The sequence below is a fragment of the Molossus molossus genome, unplaced genomic scaffold (assembly GCF_014108415.1).
Source record: "Molossus molossus isolate mMolMol1 unplaced genomic scaffold, mMolMol1.p scaffold_m16_p_20, whole genome shotgun sequence".
In the NCBI taxonomy this organism is placed as follows: Eukaryota; Metazoa; Chordata; class Mammalia; order Chiroptera; family Molossidae; genus Molossus; species Molossus molossus.
This window is the reverse complement of record NW_023425356.1, coordinates 47,415,063-47,441,523: the sequence shown is the minus strand read 5'-3', so window position 1 is coordinate 47,441,523 and position 26,461 is coordinate 47,415,063. Positions and strand designations below refer to the sequence as shown.

Below are 26,461 nucleotides of genomic sequence, written 5' to 3'. Positions count from 1 at the left end.
ACCAGAACAGCTTAGTTTTAAAGTCAGAAAACAAATAGATATTCAGTGTAAAGTAAGACGTAGCATGATCCCATGACTAAGTCCATCCCAGTGACACATACTAAGATTGGTAATGATCAGCAAGAAGAAAACTGACTGAGCAGTTCAGATCTGAAAGCACAAGTAGAAAGGTGGCTGTTGTCCTGTGAGGTGCCAGAGCAACCAGCATGTCATTTTTAAACAAAAATGTCTCAGTAGAACTAGAATACACATAAAATTTATTTTCAGAATATAGGTCAGAATCCTGGTTGCATAATAAAATAACAAACATTAACAACAACAAAAACCTTCCCGTCCATCTTTTGATTGATCCCAATGTCCCATCCAGGACAATACCCAGATGATGCAGGTCCAAGTATTAGTGTTTTTCTTTAAAGCTCTCTAGGTGATTCTAATGTGCACTTGGGGTTGACAACTATTATTAAGGATGGAGGCATAGTGAAATTTTAGAATCTTTTAAGGAATACTGATACAGTAATTTGTAGAGAGAAGTGGGAAAAAAAGTAAAAATGCTCCCAACAACTACCACTTCTGAAGTTACATGCAGAAAAGAAGGAAAACACACAAACAAAGAAATTAAGGCTACTAACTCTAAGATAAAATAACTATTAATAAGACTTTATAAATGTAATGGAGAGAAGAACTAGAACAAACAAGACAGTAAGGATAACAAAAAAGAATAAACAATAAAGATAAATATACAAGAAGAAATAGAAGAGAGAGGTCAATTAAATTGGTAGAAAGAGATACAGAATTTTTGCCTTTAAACATGATTAACTTTATTCAAAAATTTTAATATACACTGGAAATTAAATATAGTTCAGAATGCAAAAATGTCTAAATTTTTTTGGGGGGAAAAGTTCATTCAATGGTATATATTAAGAAATTGGTTACAAAAATTTTACCATGTGGCATGAATCCAGAAAATATTATAATGTATATGCAGTATATTCATTTATCTTTCATTCCAAAAGAGATATAGATTTTTAGGCTTAGGTTACTTTTGGAAAAACCAGTAATCACAAAGGATTGCTATAAGTTTCAATAAATATCTGTATCTCTGACAGTAAAAGGAATACTGGGGGAAAAGGAGAAGAGATCCAAATGGTACCTTTTGCATCATCAGAACCTGAAGCCAAAAGTTTAGGATCCATCAAATTAAAGTCAACACTCCAACACCTCTTCTCATGCTCCTGGATGTAGAAGGAAGACAAAGTAGTCTCAGACAGAATACAGATCGTAAAATAAACAAAGCAAAAACAACAACAATAATAAACCAACTTGATACCAATTTATTGCTATGGTGGGAGGGAGAGAGAACAAGAGAGGCTATGAAAACAAGAGAGATACAAAGTAGTTCCCAAACTCTTTATATATATTTACATTTACTAAAGTGTGATACATTCGACAAGTGCAAAAGTCTGAGAGGATGCTTCAGAAAGTAATATTTAGTATTACAAAGGTAAAAAAAAAAAAAAGAAAGCTAATAGTGACTTTCACATTTTAATTATGAAGCATATAAAACTTTATTAAGAAAGTAAAAATCTGATTCTCAAAACAAATAACTAGTATCATTATTTACCTGATAGACCTTTGACCTCTGTCCTGTGAATCCATCCCATAGGATGACGGTGCCTTCATAATCACTGCTTGCTAATAGGTTCTTATGGTAACTACTCCAACTGATACAGCTGAAAGAAATACATGTAAGCCTTACTTTCCGTAAAAATAATGATAGATAAAAAGGGTTTTGATGTGTCCAGAAAGATTAGAAACCCTTTGAAATGTACTATATAAGTTCACAATCATTTTTCTGCTCATAACACATCTGGAAAGAAACATATCAAACAATTCCCAGATTTTTCTACTGTAACTACCAATTAATGACCCATACCACTTTTCACTCTGATCACTAGCTGAAAAATGAATATGAGCCTAAGGCTGCCAATGGCCATCTTTGATACATGAGGAAAGTATGTCCAGGGGTGAAGATAATAGAAGCCAACGGCAAAATGACAAGAAACCTAATCAAATTGTTTAGGCCCTAGAATCCAGTTGTGCCAAATCATAAAGGCCAACAAACTAGTTTAAACTGAGTTTCAGTTTACATTTAAAAAAAAATCTTAACAAACAGTATCTTATAACTGTAATTCCAATTAAAAGCATTTAACAGTGAGAATTAAACTTTTAACATTTACGGTTTTTTTATTCTCAAAAGCTCCAAAATTGAAAAGGCAACATCTAAAAATATATGTTTTTGGTGAGACACAGATGTGACTATAGTAAAGCACAAAGTATATTAAGGAAAAAGCCACTTTGAAAGCAATTAACCTAGATGACTTTCAAGCATATACAATCTTTTATTCTCTACTATGGCTGCATTCGTGCTTAACTTCAGAGACTTGAAGAATTAATTTGCATGTTAAAATATACTTACTTGAATTTCTGGGTGAAATTACATGGAATAGTTAAGAGCTAAATGGATTCAGATGGACCGGAGTTCAAATTCCAGATCTGCACTGACGATCTGTGGCTTTGAGTTATTTACCTTACTTTCACTACTGCTGTGCTCAATAATGGTTTTAAGGCATACTTACATATTGCCTCTTTCAGTCCCAGGCCCATAGGGTCCTTTCTTGAAAAGCATCCTCTACATACTCCAGAAAGGGAAAACTCTCTAACCCACATTTTCAATTTACTAATATTTACTATGAATTTTGATATGGGCCAAGTATTGTGCTGAGTGCATTATGTGGATTTATTTAAAGTACAATCTTATAAAACAGGTAGGTGGATGAAAAGCGACATACTAACCTGACAAGCTCAGGTAAGGCCTGCATGGCAGCCTTGCAAACTTAAAGACCTAAAGTAACCACAAAGGATGATCTGAAATTAAAACTTTTTTAAAAAATTAATTTTTGTTACAGATGTTTCTCCTTTTTCCCCCATTGACACCCTCATCCCAATCCCCAAGCCTAACGTTGTTGTCCATGTCCATTGGTTACACATACATGCATATTAATGCTGTGGTTTATCTCTTCCCTCCCCAAACCACAACCCACTCTTCTGAGGTTTGTCAATCTGTAACCTACTTCTATGTCTCTGGATCTATTTTGTTCATCACCTTATTTTGTTCATTATATTCCACAAATAAGTGAGATCATGTGATATTCGTCTTTCTCAGATAGGCTTGTTTCGCTTAGCAGAATACTCTCCAGGTCCCTCCATGTTGTCTGAAAGGGTAAGAGATCTCTCTCTCTTACAGCTGCATAGTATTCCATTGTGTATATGTATCACAGCTTTTTTTTATCCACTTATCTATTGATGGACACTTGGGCTGTTTCCAGATCTTAGCAATTGTAAATACTGCTGCTATGAACATAAGAGTACATATATTCTTTCTGATTGGTGTTTTGGGCTTCTTAGGGTATATTCCTAGAAGTGGGAGCACTGGGTCAAATGACAGTTCAATTTTTAATTTTCTGAGGTAACACCATAGTGTTTTCCATTGTGGCTGCACCAGTCTCATTCCCACCAGCAGTGCACTAGAGTCCCCTTTTCTCCACACTCTCGCCAGCACTTGTTTGATGATTTGTTGATGGCAGCCACTTTGGCAGGTGTAAGGTGATATATCATAGTCATTTTAATTTGCAACTCTAATGATTAGTGAGTGACGCTGAACGTTTTTTCATAGGTCTCTTGGCCATTTGTCAGGTCTTGTTTGGAGAGGTGTCTATTTAGGTCCTCTGTCATTTTTTAATTAGATTGTCTTCTGTTTGCTGAGTTGTATGAGCACTCTATATATTTTGGAAATTAACTCCCTATCTGATGTATTGTTGGCAATTATGCTCTCCCATATAGTGGGTTCTCTTTCCATTTTGATGGTTGTTTCTTTTGCTCTGCAGAAGCTTTTTAGTTTGATGGAGTCTCGTGTATTTTTTCCTTTGTTTCTCTTGCCCTAGGTGTTGTATCAATGAAAATCTGCTCCATGTTATGTCTGAAATTTTGTTGCTTACATTTTTTCTAGGATTTTTATTGATTCACGAGTCACATTAAAGTCTTTTATCCATTTTGAGTTTATTCCTGTGTATGGTATAAGTTGATGGTCTAGCTTCATTTTTTTATGTAGCTGTCCAATTTTCCCAACACCATTTATTAAAGAGGCTGTCTTTACTCTACCGTGTGCTCTTGCCACCTTTGTCAAATATTAAGTGAGCATACTGTCTTGGGTCAATTTCTGGGTTCTCTGTTCTGTTCCATTGATCTATATGCCTGTTCTTGGGCCAGTAGCAGACTGTTTTGAATTGTATAACCTGATATCTGGTATTGTGATCCCTCCTATTTTTTTCTTCTCTTTCAAGATTGCTGTGGCTATCTGGGGTCTTTTTTGGTTCTATATAAACTTTTGGAGTGTTTGTTCTAGTTCTATGAAATATGTCATTAGTACTTTTATGGGGATTAGCTTGAACCATTAGATTGCTTCAGGTAGTATGGACATTTTAATGATGTTAAATCTTCCAATCCATGGACAAGGTATATGCTTCTACTTTTTTATATCTTCCTTTATTTCTTTTTTCAATGTTGTAGTTTTCTGAGAACAGGTCCTCTGCTTCTTTGGTTAAGTTTATTTCAAAATACCTTAGTTTGTTTGTTGCAATGGTAAGTGGGATTTTTTTTAGTTTCTCTTTCTGTTAGTTCATTATTGGTATATAAAAATGCCAAGGATTTCTGAATGTTGATTTTGTATTTGCCACTTTGCCAAATTCGTTTATTAGCTCTAGATTTTTGATGGAATCTTTAAAGTTTTCTATGCACATGTCATCTGCAAAAGACAGTTTCACTTCTTCCTTTCCAATTTGCATCTCTTTTATTTTTCCTCCTTGTCTAATTGCTGTGGCTAAGATTTCTAGTACTATGTTAAATAAGAGTGGCAAAAGTGGGTACCCCTGTATTGTTCCTGTTCTTAAGGGAAATGCTTTTAGTTTTTGCCCAATGAGTATGATGTTGGCTGTAGTTTTTTTTATACATGGCGTTTTTTATGTTGACATATGATCCCTCTACCCCTACACTGCTGAGCTTTTTTGTCAGAAATGGGTGCTAGATTTTGTCAAATGCTTTTTCAGTGTCTATTGATATGCTCATATGTTTTTCATCTTTCATTTTATGTGGTGTATCACATTTATTGATTTGCGAATATTGTACCAGCCTTGTATCCCTGAGATGAATCCCACTTGGTCATGTTGAATAATTTTTTAAAAATGTATTGCTAGATCCAATCTGCTAATATTTTGTTCAGAATTTTGACATCTATGTTCATCACGGATATAGGCCTGTAGCTTTCTTTCTTTGTAGTGTCTTTATCTGGTTTTGGAATTAGAATTATGCTGGCCTCATAAAATGAGTTTGGAAGCCTTCCTTCTTGGATTTTTTGCAATAGTTTGAGGAGAATGGGTGTTAGATCTCTGAATGTTCGGTAAAACTCCCCAGTGAAGCTATCCAGGCCTAGGCTTTTGTTTGTTGGGAGTTTCTTGATTACATCTTCAATTCCCTTAGTTGTTATTGGTCTGTTTAAGTTTTCTCTTTCGTCCATGTTCAGTTTTGGGAGACTGTGTTTCTAGAAATTTGTCCATTTTGCCTAGATTGTCCAATTTGTTGGCATACAGTTGTTCATAGTATTTTTTAATGATCCTTTGTACTTCTGTGGTGTCAGCTATTACTTCTCCTCCTTAGTTTCTGATTTTGTTTATCTGGGTCCTCTCTTTTTGTTTCTTGGTGAGTCTGGCTAAGAGTCCATTGATTTTGTTTATCTATTCAAAGAACCAGCTCTTTGTTTCACTGATCTTTTGAGTTGTGTTTTAGTTTCTATATCGCTAATTTCTGCTCTGACCTTTACTATTTCTTTCCTTCTACTTGCTCTGGGGTTTTCTTTTTGCTTACTTTCTAGTTCTTTAAGTTGTAGGGTTAGAAAGTCAATTAGAAATTTTTTTTGTTTCTTGAGGTAGGCCTGTAGTACTATGAACTTCCCTCTCAGGACTGCTTTCGCTGCGTCCCACAGATTTTGTGTTGTTGTGTGTTCATTTTCATCAGTTTCCAGGAAATTTTAAATTTATTCCTTGAGCTCCCTGGTAAGCCATTCATTGTCTAATAACATGCTATTTAGCCACCATGTGTCTGATTGTTTTTGAGAGTTGTTATTGTAACTGATTTCTAGTTTCATGCCATTGTGATCTGAGAAGATACTTAATATAATTTCAATCTTCTTGAACTTGTAGAGACTCAGTTTGTGTCCTAACACGTAGTCTATCTTTGAGAATGTCCCATGTACACTTGAGAAGAATGTGAATTCTGCAGTTTTTGGGTGTAATTCTCTGTAGATATCTATTAAATGCATTTGATCTAGTGCATCATTTGGAGACTCTGTTTATTTGTTAATTTTTTGTACCCAGTGATGTCAGCAGGGTGAGTACCCTGCTATGATTGTATTGCTATCAATTTCTCCTTTGAGATCCTCTAGGAGTTTCTGAATGTATTTTGGTACTCCTATACTGGGTGTATATATGTTTACCAAGGTTATAGCCTCCTGTTGAATGGACCCTTTCAATATTATGTAGTGGCCTTCTTTGTCTCTAGTTATGGCCTTCATTTTGAAGTCTATTTTATTAGATATGAGTATTGCTACCCCAGCTTTTTTTCCCCTTTCCATTTGCTTGGACAATTTTTTCCCATCCCTTCACTTTCAACCTATGTGAGTCTTTCATTATGAAGTGGGTCTCTTTTAAACTATATATGTGTGTGTGTGTGTGTGTGTGTGTGTGTGTGTGAGATAATTTCTTATCCAGTCAGCTACTGTGTCTTTTGATTGGAGCGTTTAACCCATTTTTATTTAAGGTTATAATTGATATGTACTTATTTATTGCCACTTTGTTTATTATGGTTGTTTTTCTTCCTATTTCTTCTGCTTATTATAGCAGTCCTTCTAACATTTCTTGCAGTGCTGGTTTGGTACTAATTAATTCCCTTCACCTTTTTTTGTCTGGAAAGTTGTTTATTTCACCTTCTATTTTGAATTATAACCTTGCTGGACAGAGTAGTCTTGGGTTCAGATCCTTGTTTTTCTTACCTTGATTACTTCATGCTATTCCCTTCTGGCCTGCAGTATAGCTATTTAGAAGTCAGCTGATAGCCTTATGGGGGTTCCTTTGTAGGTAACCTGTTGTCTATTTCTTCCTGCCTTTAGGATTCTATGTTTTTAATTTTAGGCATTTTAATTATTATGTGTGTCTTCGCTTGGGCCTCTTTGAGTTCTTCTTACTTGGGGCTCTCTCTGCTTCTTGAACTTGTGTGGCTTTTTCCCTTCCCCAAACTAGGGAAATTTTCTGTCACTATTTCTTCAAATATATTCTCTAACCTTTGTTCATTTTATTCTTCTTCTGCCACTCCTATGATGCAGATGTTGTTACATTTCATGTTGTCCCACAGTTCTTTTAGGCTGTCTTCCTGTTTTGTTTTTTTTAATTCTCATCCGAGGACATTTTTGCATTCATCTTCAGATAGAGCGGGAGGGAGAGAGAGAGGAAGAGAGAGAGAGAAACATCGATGTGAGAGAGACACATCGAGTGGTCGTCACCCAACACAACCCCACCTGGGGCCAGGGACAAACTGCATCCAAGGTACATGCCCTTAGCGGGAACCGAACCCAAAACTCTCTGGTCCACGGGCCAACGCTCTAACCACTGAGCAAAACCAGACAGAGCTGTCTTCCTGTTTTTTAATTGTTTTTTCTTTCTGCTTCTCTAACTGGGTGATTTTTTCCTACCCTGTCTAATTCACTGATCAGGTCCTCAGCTTCCTTTACTCTGCTGGTTCTTTCCAATGTGTACTTTATTTCTGTTATGCCATTCTTCATTTCCAATTGGTTGGTTTTCAATGCTTCTATGTCTTTACTCATGCTGCTGAGCTTCCTCATGATTATTACTCTGAACTCTCCCTCTGATATCTTACTCAATTCCATTTCATTTATTTCTTCTGTCAAATTATCTTGTTCTTTCATTTGGGATTTCTTTTTTGTTTTACCATTTTGGCTGTCTCAGTGGGTTTTGAAGCCTGCCAAATTTTCCCTGTGGGTGTTGGTGTTCCACTGGTTGAAGCTCCCTCTACTGGGTTTGGATGAGTGTGGAAGGACTCATTTTAAACACCACTGTCAAGTCTTACTTTCCTGGGTAGATTTGCAAGCCAAGGAAAGGTTCGGTTATCCTCTAGCTTTTTGCCTGGAGGCTTTTAGTCTCGGTTACTTGGTGAGCCTCCATTTGTAGCCCTCAACTGAATGAAAAATCCCTCAGCTATAAGAGGATTTCCAGCAGATGGGGCACTTGCTCGTTTTCAGACTTTAGATATTCATGAGTCTCAATTTGCATTTCTCTGGCCTGGGCTGGTATTGTTGTTTGGAAGGGGTCATTGCTTCTCCCCAGAACTCTGAGAAGGGGCTCTTTGAGTAAGATGGCTACTGTCCTATGAGGGAGATATTCAGTACAGAACTTCCCACGTCCAACCCTCCAGCTCTCTCCCAAGCCAGGAGCCCTGGATTCTCTCCACACAGTTCCAGTCTAGTCCGCCCTTCCTCTGCCAGAGACCAAGGTGAGTGGCTGTAGCAGATTTGGTGCTTTTAAAAACACCCCCGCTTTCTTAGCAGGAAGCACACATAACTAATACAGCCTGTGAGCTCCCAGCCCGCCCCCACGCACCTCCACAGTTCCTACAAGGCTCGATTTAATGTCCTCTCTCTGTCCCTGGTTGTACTGGCTCTCTCCAGCTGCTCTTCAGTTGCTTTTTCTTGATGATTTGTCTTAATTTTAGTTGTAATTCCAGTTTGGCCCCAGGAGACGGTCTGTGTAGCTTCCATTCATTCTGCTGCCATTTCCATTTCCCAAAATTAAAACTTTTTAACTTAAAGCACTTTATGGCAGGTAGTCATGTCCTAGGCTGGCCTCTTCCCTGACAAAGGTCAACCTGTATCTTCACTGAGCCTGTCTATTTTCTTTTGGCATCTATGATAACATATTTTTGGAATGCCAAAGAAATTTTCCTTTTTCCAGACCCCTCTAAGCACAGGCCCAGCTCTGTGGTGACCACAAATCCCCTCATTGTTATTGAGCTAATTGTTGACTGTTAACTATTCTGTATCCACCTACGTAAAAGTAGTGTTTATCATTTTACTTTTCATCTAATCCCAGAGGTTTCCCTGCTTTGCTTTCTCCCACCTCCCTATTCTATCACCAGTGGATTTCATGTAATCCACTTATATCTTCTCTTTTGATTGTATGTATAAAATAAGATGCAAAACTGTCATTCTCTGGAGCATTATCTCAATCCGTTGAAGTTTTGCTACCTGGCTATTGTGGACAGTTGTGGCTCAAATAAACTCACAAAAATTATGCACAGGTTTGATTGTTTCTTATGTTGACAGATACTACTCTTATGTTCTTCATTTTATAAATGAGGAGCATGAAATGGTTAAGAACACACACTCTAGAATCAAACTACCTATTTGAATCCTGGAGCCTCCAGAGACTAGGTGTATAATCTGAAGCAAGTTCATGAACTCTTCTGTGCTTCAGCTTCCTTTGTATAAAATAGTGCAATAAAGGCAACTATCTCATAGGTATGCTTAAGACAAAGTACTTAGGACAATGCCTGCCACATTAGAAATAAAATTATGTCTTACTCATGTTGCACTCTTTCCACTTAGGACAAAAACTATAACAGATTCTCAATGATAAGTGCCACTGGTAAGTAAGCATACTATGAGTCTACCATTTTTATGAATAAATTAGAAAACAAAAGAAAAGCTATAACAAATTATATAAAGACTGTAGTACTTGCTATATAATTAACATTATTAGACACACATACTATATATGTCATTCATTCAAATTAAAAAGGTACAAGGATGACTGAGAAATGTTCAAAGTTCTAAATAATTTATTATTAGATGATTTCTTTATATCATTCTCTTTGAAGCCAGTGCCCATGCAGCCAGCTTAGGAAGCTTATTTTAAAAATACAGATTCTATTCTCCGAAGAGGAAGACCCTCAGGATCTACATCCTTTAGAAAAAAGTTGTACATATAAGTAACCTTTGTTATTTTAGTTTATAAATAAAAAATTTTATATTCACGGTAAATAAATAAATAAATAAAAATAAAGATTCTAGGATTCCTCTAAGAGTTTGGGTTGCAAATAAGGAACAGAACCCAGTTCCTGAATTTTTAACAGTATCCTAGGTTTGAATATAGTATTTTACTGTACTCATTATGAACTCTAACTCTTAGTACATGAAAATGAAATACTATGCCCTCAATGAAAAGAAACAGCATGTTCTTATGAAAAGAATTCTTAAAACTATAAACAATTATAATATTTAGAGATGTGCAGTGCATGCCAGGGAAATAATTCCCGACTTTCAGACACTATTCATAGCCTACAGTAATCCTTATTCAACACTTCATGAAAGGCCATCTACCTTTATTTAAGTGAAAGAAAAATAGCTTTCATTTGACAAACTATAAAAAATACTAACTACAGAAGAAAAGCAACCAATATCTCTAAGAAAAATATTCTGATGTATCCTCTGTAGGCAAGTAGTGTTCACCATGAATAAGTAAGGAGTTTCATAGGCAAGTAAAATAACAAACTCATATTAATTATACATACCAGTTGTTATACACACACTGCATTATGCCAAGAAAATAATGTAGGTACCTGATTTTGGAATTGCAGGTCATTTCATTTTCAGGGTAATGAATATCTACCGCATCCTGAATGACTGTGCCATATTCATAGACTTTAATCTTCTTTGTAACTCCAGCAATTGCAAAATAGTCACAATCCCGGTCAAATTCAATACTAAGAAAAAAAAGTATATACTCGGTCAGTAAGACTATTTACCTATACTTGTGAGTTTACAATGACAACTATTCAGAATTTTTTTTCCTATTTTTGAAGTGATTCTGTCTACAATGAAAGGCCCTCAAATTGTACTAAGCCCTATGTCTAGATTAAGTCATGGTCAAGACATTTCAAATTACAAGTGGTGGCGAAATGTACATAGCTACACAACTGGGCTTACAGATGATTATTTTGTTCCTAGAAACTTGGCATATTTTTCATTTCAGTTTTAGTAACCATATTACAATTTACCCAACTGTCAAGGCTAACAAGTTATACTGTAAAAATGAGGAAATGTAATGTTTTGCAATATTAAAAATAAGTGAAAAGAGAATTATTAATTAATCATTTCATAAATTCTAGCTATTCCCCTTCCTACCATTTTGTGAGAACAACATAATTTCATAGTATTTTATGTCATTTTAATAAATAAATTAGTATAAAAGAGGAATTATTGAAGCAATTAAGGGAGAGATGGTGACAAAGGGATAAAACACACATAAAAATGGAATCATTAAATTATAATTATGTTTCCCCAATTCCATTTCTAATCTCCCAAACATACATGATCTGACTTATGAACCTGCAATATAGGTTCCTTATACCACAAACAAACAAGGGGGAAACCAACAATCTCCCTTCTTTTAGAGCTACTCAGGAATGCACCCCTCTTGACTTTTATAAAGTTCTTAAATAAGCTACTTCAAAGCAAAGACCTCATTCACCTTCATAGAACTTAACTTGTAGCCTCAACAAAATTGTTATATAACCAGAAAGAAACCTAAGTGCCCTAAAGGAATTAAGAATAATACGGATTATCACATACATTAGTCAACCAGTTCAGCTTAGCCATAAGGTTAGAGAATATATAAGAATTCTCACTTTCCAGCTGGTGTGGCTCAGTGGTTTGAGAGTTGTACCATGGACTGAGAGGTCCCAGTTAGTGTCCTGGTTAGGGCACATGCCTGGTTGCCCACCTGATCCCCAGTAGGGGGTGTGCAGGAAGCAGCCGATCGATGCTTTTCTCTCACAGGGATGTTTCTATCTCTCTCTCTCTCTCTCAAAAAGAAAAAGATTTCCCACTGATCTACAATTAATTACATGATAATAGCTAAGATTCACTGACCACTCACTAACTATAACCACTGCATGCATGAACTCATTTAATTCCCATAATAACCCTATGAGATAGGTACTGTTTTTATTCCCCTTTACACATGAGAAAACTGAGGATTAGAGGTGAAGTAATTTGCCTAAAGGTAGCTGGCTTATAAGTGGCTAAGGTGATATGTGAGTAGTACTCTGCACATATCGATCATTCATTAAGTGCACACAAATACCTACATAACATACTTTTACTTATGGATTACCTGTGATATTCTTTCACAGAACAGTTAACGGTTAGTTAATAATTTAGTAAGAAACTTTGTTGAGCTGCTGCTGATGAATAAGGAAAATAAGTACACATTGAAAATATTTTCCATAGCCCTGGCCGGTCTGGCTCAGTGGTTAGAGCATCAGCCCGAGGTCCGGAGACACCTGGGTCTCCCTCCAATAAAATAGGATTATTTAGTGATGTACAACATCAACTGAAATGCTATGTCAGCTATTGTACAACCTCAACTGAAATGCTATGTCAGCTATTGTCCTATGGATTCTAATGCAATATAACTATATTGATACCAACTCTTCAACTATCCTAACTATATCTATAACCTCATGCCACTGAAGGAAAAATGTTACTGTGTCTGGCAAAGGACAGAGTTATTGGAGTTAAACCCTATACTTAACTTAGGAGGTTTTGGTGTAGCTGAGCTTCATGGGAGAACAAATTATATTACCCCTAAAGACTTTTCCTCCACCTACAAACATGGCATTCCAATGTAGTGCCAGTAGAAGTTAACATGCCCTTTCCAAACTATAGTTCTTAAAATATAAAAAAAGATTAAACACTAATTTATCAAAACAATAGTCCAAAGACACTGCAGGGAGAAAACTAACAAATAAAAATGCTACCTGTCAAAAGAATTGATTTGATGATGTAAGTCTCTTATTTTTTCTGTTGCTATCTTATTACACAAGACAGCTCTTTCTTTTTTCGACAAAGATTAATTATCTACATTTGCTCATTCTTTTTCCTCATACTAAAAAATTAACTTTTTCTTCTGACTTCATTGCTATTATTTTCTTACATTCTGATTATATTTTGTTCTTAATATACTGAGCTATGAAGAACCTGTACAGTGTTCTTTTTTTTTTTTTTAAATCCTCACCTGAGGACACTTCTACATTTATCTTCAGATAGAGCAGGAAGGAGAGAGGAAGGGAAAGAGAGAGAGAAACATTGATGTGAAAGAGACACATAGAGTGGCTGCCACCCACACGACCCCAACCGGGGCCAGGGACAAACTGCAACCGAGGTACATGCTCTTAGCAGGAACCCAACCTGGGACTCTCCGGGCCAACAGGCCGATGCTCTAACTGCTGAGCCAAACCGGCCAGGGCTGTACAATATCCTTTTTATATTCTGGGATACTGAGATTCTGTATAGATTAAAAATGAGATTTTAAGAGAAATACTGGACAAAAAGTATAAAGAACAATATTATTTCTAGTAAATTTTGATTAAAAGGGAAAGAAAGACAAACAGCTGCCTTTTTAAAATATGCTAGTACTTCCACATAACTGAGACTCGGAATTTAAGTACTTTTAAACACTGAGTTATTTATTCCCAATCTTGGACAGATTTAATCATATCTGTTCCCAAACATAAATATAATTAGGATCTAGAACAGATCATGAAATAACTCAAGTGAACAATGTAGTTTTCAGAGCTTATCCAAAATAGATCTCTTATTTCACAATACAATATTTCACCTGCTTTAATTACAAAATGTAAGCAAAAATAATAAACAATGACCAGCTTGGCTAAAACAAAAAAAAGTAAAAGGTAAACAAATTAATGAAACATATCTGCTTGTGCAATTAAATTCAAAAGAGAATTGTAAGAAACCTTGCTTATAATATAAAATTAATTTCTGCTATCTACTATCACCAGTAATTCTTAAAGCAAGTGGTTTATGAAAGTGTATTCCAATGATAAATTCAGTTGCATAAAATTTTTTAAATTTGAAAATACACAAACATATTTCCCTTGAAAAATAATATTAATGAAGATTATTTTAAACATGGAAATAAACTGCATTTTTCTTTCACACTTGATATGTGTCAACTGTTTTTTAAAAAAGCGATGTATTATTTAAACAGCTGTAAAACGTAATTCAGATATAGGTAACTGGCTAAATTCTTTCTTTGTCAAATCGGCCATCAGTCAAGTGATTAAGAATCAAGGCAACAGATCACACAAGACAGCTGATTAATGCACACGTCTAGTACAGTGTGGCACATAGCAATGCAAAGACATCAATATCCCACTATCATATTTTTTTTTCCAATTATAAAACAGGTATGGACAAACAAGGCAGATTAATATCCCTGAACACTAGAATCCAATTTATTAAAAGAAAATGTAAAGTGAACACAGTTGCTAAAAGTCTAATTTATTACCATGATAGCATGCCTCAAGAGACAGTGGCAACTATAATTTCAAGGAAACCCATGCAGATGTGGAGAGAACATGCAAGCTCCGCAGAGGCAAGTGGCTCTAGCTAGAATCATTTTTTTCTCATCAATGTTATAATGAAGCAATGTTGAATGAAACAATGTTATTTGAGGACCTGCTGAGCATTCATAGCACTTACAACACTTTATTCTATAGATGGGCTCATAGGTTTGTCTCTTTACTAATCTGTACACCACTCTAATTTGTACTCAGCAATTACAGTATTTGGTCCGAAGAGGTATAATTTTAAAAAATCAAAACAAAAATAAATATTGTGAACAAATACAGGTGAATATATAACTGAACTCAGGATTACAGAAAAATTTTTTAGGTACAAAAATCCAAAGCTTAGTTTTAAAAAGTCGTAAGAGCATATGGCAACTGCCCCGCGCTAAAGCGTATTCCACTTCTATGCACTGCTGTTAGGATCTTCCTTATGTTAACCTTAAATTGTGGCTTCCAGTCATTACTCCTTTTTTTTTTTTTTTTTAATCTCTTGGATAACAAACAGACCCATTCTAATTGCTCTTCTACTCTGATTATCTGAAGAGTGTCATTAGGCTAGGAAATGCTACTCTTTTCCAGGCAAGTAATTTTATCATGAATAAAAGGCAACATTCTAGTTCTAAACCTTTGTCACAGGCATCTTTTTTATGCTCTGATTAGTGACAAACCTTTACTAGGCTACTAAAATCTAAAATGCTAACCTAATTAATGCTCTCTTTGTGGTAAAAAGTATACAATGATTTAAGTTTGTGGTTTCACTCTGGACTAATGACAAGCCTCAGACTAAGTGAGCAAAGGTAAATAAACAGGAAAAATAAGAGGAATTAAAATGAGAACAGGAAAATTTCAGGGTAGAGGCTATATGGGAGAAGAAGATGGAGCACCTTTAAAAGCTTAAGCTTAACTGTGTTTCACCTTTAATCTACATCTTGAAGTGTTATAGAAGTAGAAAACTCATCAACATCTGCTGACAATCTTGGACTTCTGTTATGTCACTGGTGATTTACAAACTTTTCTTTTAACCTAGGAATACTCCCTACCCCCCAACCCCCATTATTGATTTTAAAGAGAAAGGAAGGAACAGGGAGAGAGAGACAGAAACATCGATGAGAGAGAACATCGATTGGCCGCCTCCTGCATGACCCCCCACTGGGGATTTGACCCACACCTGGGCTTGTGCCCTGACTGGGAATCGAACTGGCAACCTCTTGGTGCATGGGTCAATGCTCAACCACTGAGCCACATGGGCCGGGCTAGGGGTACTTTCTTGAAAGGAATACTTACCAGCAAGCAAATATGTAACAGCATATTAAGGTGGACAACTGCTAGAGCCCTACTGCTCCAGACTCTTCCAAAGCAGGCAAGAGTTTTCCATTCACTCATGCATTCATTCAACAACTATTTACTATTGAGCACCTACCACGTGCCAGATGTGGGGATGAAGCAGGAAATGAGACAGATAAGACCCCTTCCCTGGTGAAGCTTCAAGCCTAGAACAGTTTCTTAAATTACTACTTTAAAAGACTGTTCCTGAGCAAAATTCTGAGAGGTAATCCTTTCCTCTGTACTTCTATTTCTCATATTTCTCACTAACCCCAGATGGCCCAATAACTTAAGACAATAACATAATATCTGACTGAAAGAGAAAGTACATTAGCAATTCTAAAACTCACTTATTCCTTAGAAAACAAGTCAGTAGTTACCTAGAGACCTGTTTTTAAGTACAAATGAAAAACTTCCAGCATTCTGTAATAAAGAATGTATTAAAAGTTACTCTAAATCTGGATCAGCACTGCCTATCATTATAAAATAAAATTTAGTAAAAAAACCAATCCTTATAACTGGCTACAACAACAACAAAAAGTTTAATTTGAGTAGTTTCAAACTATGGCAAAAAAATAAATAAAAAAGGCATCTGAATGTAGTATTTACATGAAATGAAAACCCAAAACCATGTTCACTATTGAAACCAAGTTAGACAAGACAATATAGGGGTACAAAGTATCAGAAACTCAAAAGAATTAATTCCTTTTATTCTTTTGGGTAGCTCAAAAGTGAAGTGTTTTCTGAAACTTATTCAAAGGTTTCAAAAGATCCTGAAAGGACTCATAGAACAGAACTCAGGAGCCAGAATATCTTAGTTCAAATCTTAGTTTTGTCATTTACTAGCATGGTGTTGATCATAGGCAAGTTAGAAAATTTCTCTTCACCTCAATTCTTAATCTGAAGAATGGGATTCAAAGCAATGCCTTAGTCCAAAGGTTTATATAAAGATTAAATGAGTCAGTGAAATACAGTGTCATGGACTGACGTCTAAGAAATCAACCACCACACCTCCAGTGTAGTGACGGATCGAGCAGCAATGAATGCTTCCATATATAACCATTTTCTTCTCATGATTTACTAATGTCTGATGTAATTCAATGTAAAAAATTTGAGAAAACATGAGCAAAAATGTTATCTCTAAACTACAAATGGAGTATACAGTAATTTTAAACATAAGAATCTAGGTATGTAAAATTCAAACCAAGAATTTAAGAAATAGCATTGCTACTAAGTAGTCAAAGTTTAAACTATATGTTAAAACCACTCCTCTCTGGTAGCTACTGAATGCCTAATTTATGAAAAAGTACAAAAGTGATATTATGTTATGTGTAAGACAAGCTCTCTATGAACTTCAATATAAGCACTAATTTTCATAAATGTCAATTATCTGATTAGCTGAGATACTGTTAAAGTAAACAAATGCTGCCCCCTTGTGGATTTATAAGTATGGTATTAAATAGCTCAAAATTACCCATAAGTAAAGGAGGAAATTTTTAAAAGTAAAGTTTCTGGTTCAGCCTTTTCTTTTTTTTGGTACGTGCCCCTAGCGGGAACCAAACCCGGCACTCTCCGGTCCACAGGCCAATGCTCAACTGCTGAGCCAAACTGGCCAGGGCTGGTTCAGCCTTTTCTATCAGTGAGATTCTCACTGCAGTAAGTGACTAAGAGTAGATATATTTCTTGCAATTTCACAGTAAGAATAATTTCTTCTACAATATAATGAAATAATGCACCAAATTCAACATTATTTTTAATCTCTAACATGTCTTATCCCTCTTCCCAAAATAAAATGTTGTCTTTGAAATCCTCACCGGAGGATATGTTTTTATTGATTTTGAGAGAGAGGAAAACCAGTGTGAAAGAAACATCAATCTGTTGCCTCCTGCATGTCCCCTACCCGGGCATGTGCCCTGATTGGGAATTGAACCCGTGACCTCTTGGTGCATGGGACACCAACCAACTGAGCCACACTGGCCGGACATGAGAAGTTATTTTTTAAACGAGGACTGACTGTCAGTTTTACAAGATGACAAGTATTAAGGAGATGGATAGCGGTGACAGTAGCACAACATCAGGAATATATTTAGTAGCAATGAATAGCAACTTGTTAAGAAGGTAAATGTTTATTTTACCACAATAAAAAATTCTGGAGAAAAGAAATGACAACACCTCAAAATCTGTAGGATGCAGCTAATTTAGTGCTAGGAAGAAAATTTGTAACACACATTATCTACAATAGAGAAGAAAGATTTCAACTCAGTTTCTATCTTAAGAAACTAAAAAGATAAGGAAAATTAAACCTAAAGAAAGCAAAAAAGGCAATAAAGGTAAGAGTAGAAATCAATGAAACAGAAAACAGAAAAATAGAGAGTAATCAATAAACTAAGAGCTGGCTCTTTAGAAAAAATAAATAAAATTAATAAACTTCTGAGCCAGACTACTAAGGAGGGGGGGATAGGAACATCATTACAAAATTTAAAGATAGTAAAAGGATAATAAACGAGTATTATAAAAACTTGTATGCAAATAAATTCAACAACCTAAGTTAAATGGACAAATTCCCTGAAAGCCAAACTAAAAATAATGCTCGCTCAAGAAGAAATGGATACCTAGTTAGCCCTACATATATTAAAAATTAAATTCGTATTTAAAACTCTTCCTTCATAGAAAATCCAAGGCCAAGATTGCTTCATTGAAGAATTCTCCAAAATACAAGGAAGAAATAATACCACTTCTTTATAAACACATTAAAAAAACTAAAGAAGAGGAAGCACTTATGAGGACAGCATACCTTGACACCAAACCAGTCAAAGACATTACAAGAACACAACTTTGACCCTATGAGATGGATGCTATTAATCATTCCACTCTAGAGATGAAGAGACTAAGGGCTAAAGAGACTTAAAACTGGCCTAAGAACATAGAACTAAAAATTGGCAGGCAACCTGACTTCAGGACACAGACTCTTAATCATAACACCATAACTGCTTCTCAAATTCATTTAAATTCTAGATACTCTTGCAAAAGAAAATAGTAAAGAGTGCTACCCAGTACTTACCTAGAGACTATGCTGGAACCATTATAGAGATCACTAGCATATGACAGGGTAGCCAAAGGTCGTACTGAATTATATCGAGTAAACTTGGACAAGCATTCCTGAAACTCATCCAACTGGCTTGCTGTCCGACTGTCGTCTATATGAAGAAAATAAAATAAAACAAATGAACTGCAATGTTAAAGAGCAATATCCAAAGACTAGGATTATTCTAAATACAAACAACAGCCCTGGCAGGTTAGGCTTAGAGGTTAGAGCATTGGCCCGTGGATCGAAGGGTCGAGGGTTCGATTCCAGTCAAAGGAACATACCTGGGTTGCAAGTTCAATCCCTGGCTCCAGTCAGGGTCGTGCAGGAGGCCAATCAATGTCTGTCTGTCTGCCCCCCCCCCGCCCCCCCAGCTCCCTTCCTCCCTCCCACTCTCTCTAAAAGTCAATAGAAAAATATACTCAGGTGAGGATTAACAACCAAAAAAAAATACAGACAACAATTCTTAAACAGTATTTTTAAGACATATGATCAAATTAATTAGCTGACCTTTCAACTTTAATAACAATATCTTAGTGATTCTTTGAAAGACAGTGTCTCAATACCAAAGAAAATATAATATATACTATTATTTTTAAGCAATAATTCCTTGAAAAAAACAAAAAAAAAATAGTACCCTCTAATCAAGAGAAGATAACTCATTTATAATAAAACAAATATCCAATAATGGAGACAGTGAGGGTGACGAGAGCACAGATACTGGATAGGGAGGGTATTTGTTAGTTTGAAATAACATGTTTACAGGGACACATCTTTATGCCCATGCTTATTTACTCTCAAGACACAATTTATAATAACATCATTTAGGCAAAACAATTAATTTTTAAGTTTTAAAAAGTGAAATATTTATTCACATAACACTTTGAAGTGTTTCAAATCCAATTACAGGAAGAGAATAGAAAACTGCAATGTATAAATTATTAATTTATACATAAAAACAATGTAGTTTCACTCAGATGTCTGGGTGGAATATAGAAAACAATAATTCCATACAACCCTGTACAAATACTTTGAATAATGTCCATTTCAGTAAATTATTCATAACTAAATTATGTGGAATTTAAATCACTAAATCAAATTATGAAGGACTTGAGAATAGTCTTCAAAAAAAGGCCTACAGTAACAGCATGAATCATTTTTAAAAAAATCAACGTTTTCAAAACCGCTTAAATACTGGATTTGTATTTTATTTGAAAAATAAAACACACAATCACTTTAGCTTCTTAGATTGAAATTTGAAGCCTGTTACAATACTGTGTTTTCATACTTTCTTCCTTATTCTAAGGTCATAAACATATATACACACATAACTTTTCAAGTTAACTTGCATGATTTCCCTTGTTAAATGTCCTCTGAAAATAACAGATAGCAAGCATAATGAAATTAAGATATATATATGAATCATTGTCAAAAGAGTTACTATACTTTATAATACATAGAAAAATATTTATTTTACCTGGAGATAATTATTTTGAAGATGATTGTTGACATAAAGAAATTTAACTAAATTATTGTACAAGGTGGAAAAGTAGGCTTACAGCTGTTTATATAGAAAATAATACATTTACTAAATAATACGAGAATAAATTTCGTGCTTTTTGTACTCACAACTATAAATCTACTTTGCCCCACACCCTGTAAAGAAACACAAATACTTGAAGAAACTAAGCTCTCCCTCATATTTTACCCTTTAAAGGATTAAATACTAACTTAGCACATTCGTTAACAATCTATATTAAAAGGGTCCAATTTTTAGTGTTTCTATTCTAAAAATAGCAGAAGGAACAGATCAGCATGCAATATTATAATGTTAATGAGATAAAGTTACTGCTGCACAAAAATTCTTAGGAATTTTAACAAATTAAGTAAAATATTAAGTAAAATTATAAGTAAAAATGCTATTGCAAAAAAAAATCAACTGTATTACAAAAGTGGTTTCGATATAACAGTTAATTGGTGCTCAAAAAAATCAACTATCACAAAGTGGCTTGGATGTAACAGTTAATTAGTCCTTTTTATATAATCCTATTATTGTGAGTGATGTAATATAATAAATACTGCAAAGGCAGTTACTTTAGATATTAATTCAGAAATTGTTTTAATGCTGATCTATTCTTTCTCATTTTGACATCAATCCCTAAGTACATAAAATTCACGAGCATTCAAGAATATGTATTCTGTTAAGGACCATAATCCTTTACTAGGGCAGCTGAACTTCTGGCCGTCATACCGCCATTTATTACATCAACACCTGTTTCAACAGAAGTTATAAAGAAAGCACTAAAAATAGTTATTTCTGTATCTGAAAATATAAGAATTAGAATTCACTTATCTGATTATAAAAAGGTAGGATTTTATTTGCTCGGCTGGTTTATGTACATCCATACATATCTGTTGCCATATCCCCTCTCCTGTCCTAGCTATATATTAGTTTGCAAAAGTGTATCTATTTAGTGTCTCTTTTCTCTCTTCTAATGCTTTGTAATTTACCTCCTCTTTCAATTACAATTGAGAGCCAAGGCATTAATTTCTTAATTTCATCTTTCATTTTCATAGCTGAAAATAAAAGTTTGGACAATGGGGTATGGAGCAGATTCTCATTTGAAAATACTCAAAAGAACAATCAAATTTATAGGTACCATAGGAAGGAACTTCATATTCAGCAATATGATTTAGTATAGTCAATATGCACATTTGATAAGCTTGAGATTCCTAAAAACTAAAGACAACATGTATTAAGCATAATAAAGCCATGCCCATAATAGTAAATATCCAATCTTCCTCCAGGTCTTTACATATTCTATTTTCCCATAAAGCTACATCCCCAAAATAAATTAAATTGTTTTGTGATTACCTTTACTATTCCATAGCAAGCCTATGCTGCTGGTTAAAAATTAATAATAATAATAGCCTACCCTAATCTCTCCAATTTCTTTTTTTAATGTCAGCCACTTGCCTGTGGTTGTATTTGAATATCTTAAGAACATATGATATCTCAAAGGGCTAACATGAACCTTCCTACTGTCAATCGGAATGTAAATCTCAGACCACTTTCAATTCAAAAGCTTCCTACTGCAATGTACAGACTATTTACAGAGGCTCGATAAGGGACTCGATTCCCAGGCAAGAAAATAAAAGCTTTGCATCTGTATATTAATTGTTGATTGTTAATTTCAAACACACTTATCAACAAAGCTTGGCTTCCTCCTATTCTTTATAGAGGAAGAGGAAGGGAGAGGGAGAGAGAGAGAGAGATTTTGATGAGAGAGAACATCGATTGGCCACCACCTGCATGCCCCCCACTGGGGACTGGACCCACAACCGGGCATGTGCCCTGACAAGGAATCAAACTGGCAACCTCTTGGTGCATGGGTCAATGCTCAATCACTGAGCCACACCTGGGCACAAAGGCCAAATTTTTAACAATAAACTATCAGACAATTGTTTCCTTGGTGACCCTCATTTTGAGCAGGTGTATACTAATGACATCAATTAACTGAGCACCCAACTTATACCAATCATTGTAAATTATATGCATCACCTAAAAAACAAACAAAACCCTGTAGTGTTGGTATTAATGTCCTGGTGAGCAAAGATGCCAAGAAAAGCTAAATACAGAGAGCTAACAAAAAGCAATAAGAATATCCTATATCATATCCATTTCTTTGAGTAAGTGATTTCCTCTGCTTTGAACATGTTTCAATTTAACTGTTTTTACTTAATACTAGACTAAATAGAACTCTTCAGAAATCTCTAAAGTGATTATTCCTTCTTACATTTTCCCATTTTCCACTTGGCCTCACCCTTTCACTCTCAGTTTTAATAGTTGATGTTCTTCTCTATTAGCATAATTCCCTTTACATTTTTAATGTAACATATAGTATCACATAAAATTATTTACCTGTTGCATTCTTCCACTAAGTTTATACTACTCCTTGACAACAAAAACCAGTTCTTACATCTTTTTACTCTTAGCATAGAAGAAAGTGCTTAGAATTTAATAAATGTTGAATAACAGGAAGCAACCAAATGGAACTTATTTTTGCTAGCTATATATTCATGGTTGATTATTTTTTAACTTTATATAGCTCACTATATAAAGATTAAAAATTGCAAACACAGGCCCTGACCAGTTTAGCTCAGTGGTAGAGCATCGGCCCGCAGACCAGAGTCTCAGGTTCATTCTGGTCAAGGGCACATACCTCAGTTGCAGTTCATCCCCAGCCCTGGTCGGGGTCATGTGAGGGGCAACCAGTCGATGTGTCCCTCTCACATCAATGTTCTCTCTCTTTCCCTTTCTCTCCCTCTCTTTCCTTCCCACTCTATCTGAAGATAAATAGGAAAAAAAAAAAATCCTCGGGTGAGGATTTAAAAGAAATTGCAAACACAGAAAGAGAACAAAACTAGCTATGGGAAAGCAATGTTCTCAACCTCTATAACGCTTTGGTAGACTATGTAAAAAATACACACTTTTGCTTTATAAATAGGACTTTCCATAAATCCAACACAGAAAGCTAGAAATGAATCTGAAATATAAGTTTGAAATATTCTAAGTCCTGAATGTGTACCTGAGATACGAGACATCCTTGTAGAAAAGTAACATTGCTCTAAATCTTCAAAATGAGCGGTGAGTCGTTTCCGTCTTGAAGCTAATGTGCTGTTATACCAAGGCTGTTTCTTTGTCTAAGGTGATAACAAGAAAAGACATTTATAACCCAGAAAAAACACTTTTTCTGCACAGAATAACTAATTTCAAAAGTTCATCACATTAAAATAATTACAAATGGTAAAAACCCGTAGTTCTTACACCACATTTTCTAACTTTTAATTTAAAGTGAAAATAGGCTCTTAAAGTCAATTTTATAAAGAGATGAGAAGCTTCTTTCAATCCTCCAAATTAAATAAGCATAAAATACATTACAACTGCCCTTCTAAAATTTAGAATGTTAAGATTTTTAATATGCAGAAATTGTTAGAAAACAATTAATTATCAAAACTACTTTTTCATCATCTCTATATTGTAACCTTGTACCCCTTGAATAACAGCAACAGTGGCTTGACTGTATAGATATATATTTAAGTTAAAATTGAATATTAGATTAAGGGGTAATAATATGTATGAACTAAATAGTTTGACATATTTAGAAAATAAAAAATAACTAAATTACACACACACACACACACACACACACACACAGACAACAACTTTGAAATGTATTGGGATATAACTACTATAAAAAACAAAATACAGTTGACCCTCACACGTTTGAACTGCAGAAGTCCACTTCTACATAGATTTTTTTCAATATATACTGTAAATGTATTTTCTTTCCTTATGATTTTCTTAAGAACATTTCCTTTTCTCTAGCTTACTTTATTGTTAGAATATAATACATAACACATATAATAATATACAAACACATATAATAATATACAAACTCTGCGTTGTTCAATGGTCAACTGCATATAGTATTACCTACACCATGTTAACTGAAAAGATAAGACAATTCTTCCACAAATGGTTATTACTGATTATGCTTGAGGCACAGAAACAGATACTGAGATAATATACATAATGAGACCTTGGAAGATGACACAAGTTCATCGATAACTATGCCACAACTGCTAACGTATTAAGTAAGAAATATTAAGGAATTATTATGAACAAAACACTAAAGTGAACCTCTGCCAAAACTAGATGGTAGGCATTAATCATATTTTAAGGCAGTGCTTAAATCACAAGAAAGTAAGACAATTTCCAAAGACATACAGATAAACAACTACAGAGGAAGCTGAACTCAGAGAGGTGATGGTAAACAAAATACATGTAAGGGTGCAGAGAGGGGAAAGAGAAAGAGAATAATACCTACTTGGTGCCAAATATCTACAAAAGGACAAGTACTAGAACTGAGATTTGGAGAAGGAAAAAAGAGTTTACAAACTGGAATATAAATCTGAAAGAATTACCAAAAATAAAGGATAAAAGTCAAGAAGATAGAAAATTTAAAAGAGCAGGTAAGACACACAAAAGACAGATTTAAATACCCAGAGACTCAGAAAAATAACGGTCTGAAGAATACTTAAAGAATTGATGTTGACAATTTTCCAGAACTGAATACAGACAAAGGAATTTTGAGGAGCATAACCCATAAGCAACACATAAGGAATAAATTATTAGTATCCTGAATACATTTTTAAAAGACTCCTACAAGTAAATAAGAAAAAGACTGATACAAAGGAAAAGACGTGAAATGCCATTTCACAAAAGAAAAACCATAAATGGTCATTAAAAAAAAAAAAGAAGCAGGTTTTACAGTGGCAGAAAAACGCAAAGTAAAAGCACTACTAAGTTCTATTATTACCTACTAAAGCAGCAACCATACACACACACACACACACACAGAGTAAAACTTACTAAAAGTAAACAACACACTGATAAACACAAATATCAGAAAAGTGATTACCTCTGGACATGAGGCAGGGTGATAGAATTTGTTAGGAGCATATGGGTCACTTGAATGGTACTATTACTGTTCTAGTAATGCAGGAGCTTGGTTCATAAATTTTTTTTGCTATTATTATGCTTCTGATTTACATATTCATAACACATTCCTTTTATATACCAATATATTTTTTGTAATTTTTAAGAGAAAAACTCTAGATTTTTTTCTTTTTTCTTTTATCCTCACCCGAGGACATTTTTCCATTTTTTGTTCAGGTAGAGTGGAAGGGAGAGAGAGGAACAGAGAGAGAGAGAAACATCGATGTGAAAGGAACACATCGAGTGGCTGCCACCCGCACAACCGACCAGGGCCGGGGACAAACTGCAACCGAGGTACGCGTCCTTAGCGGGAACCGAACCTGGGTCTCTCAGGACCGCAGGCCGACGCTCTAACCGCTGAGCCAAACCGGCCAGGGCGAAAAATTCTAGATTTTTAAAACAGTGATCAGCTCCATGGAGAAACAGAAAACACTTCATAGCATGAAACATGAGAACGATTACAGGAAGTAACAAAAATCAGGAAGATGACATATAAAACAAACAAGAAGAACTCAACAAACACCATTTGGTTTGGCTTCCAGTTTTTATAGCATATTTACCTTCACAATTATTTTGCTAATATTTAGTCTAAGCTTTTCTTGAATTTATTTATTCAGTGCAATTCCTTTTTAATCCATCCAAAACTAGCTTGCCTCACAACTGTTGGTAAATATGAATCGCTTGGTTCAGTGTACACATTTAATTATTAAGTTCACAAATAACATTAATATAAATCAACAGAAAAGTGCCGTGAGGGGATAAATGTTTTGAGACTGTCACAAACTGGTTACAGACAATCCAGAAGACCAATCACAAACTGAACATAAACTCAGGATAAGTTCTATAACCTTAAAGTAGGATATAAACATTGCTAGAAATCA

The 26,461-nt window shown here is 34.9% G+C and overlaps 1 protein-coding gene across 11 annotated transcripts in view; it reads right to left on the bottom strand.

Annotated features, from left to right (window-relative positions):
- The window catches only part of COP1 (COP1 E3 ubiquitin ligase), a 128,441-nt gene that overhangs the window by 35,717 nt on the left and 66,263 nt on the right, over nucleotides 1-26,461 (bottom strand). For all 11 annotated transcript variants that reach the window (XM_036273095.1, XM_036273090.1, XM_036273094.1 and 8 more), the window contains 5 exons: nucleotides 23,608-23,722; nucleotides 18,995-19,130; nucleotides 10,798-10,941; nucleotides 1,622-1,730; nucleotides 1,151-1,232 (listed from right to left, as the gene is read on the bottom strand). In XM_036273095.1, coding sequence (XP_036128988.1) covers nucleotides 1,151-1,232; nucleotides 1,622-1,730; nucleotides 10,798-10,941; nucleotides 18,995-19,130; nucleotides 23,608-23,722 — 586 coding nt within the window. The remainder of the gene's footprint in view (nucleotides 1-1,150; nucleotides 1,233-1,621; nucleotides 1,731-10,797; nucleotides 10,942-18,994; nucleotides 19,131-23,607; nucleotides 23,723-26,461) is intronic.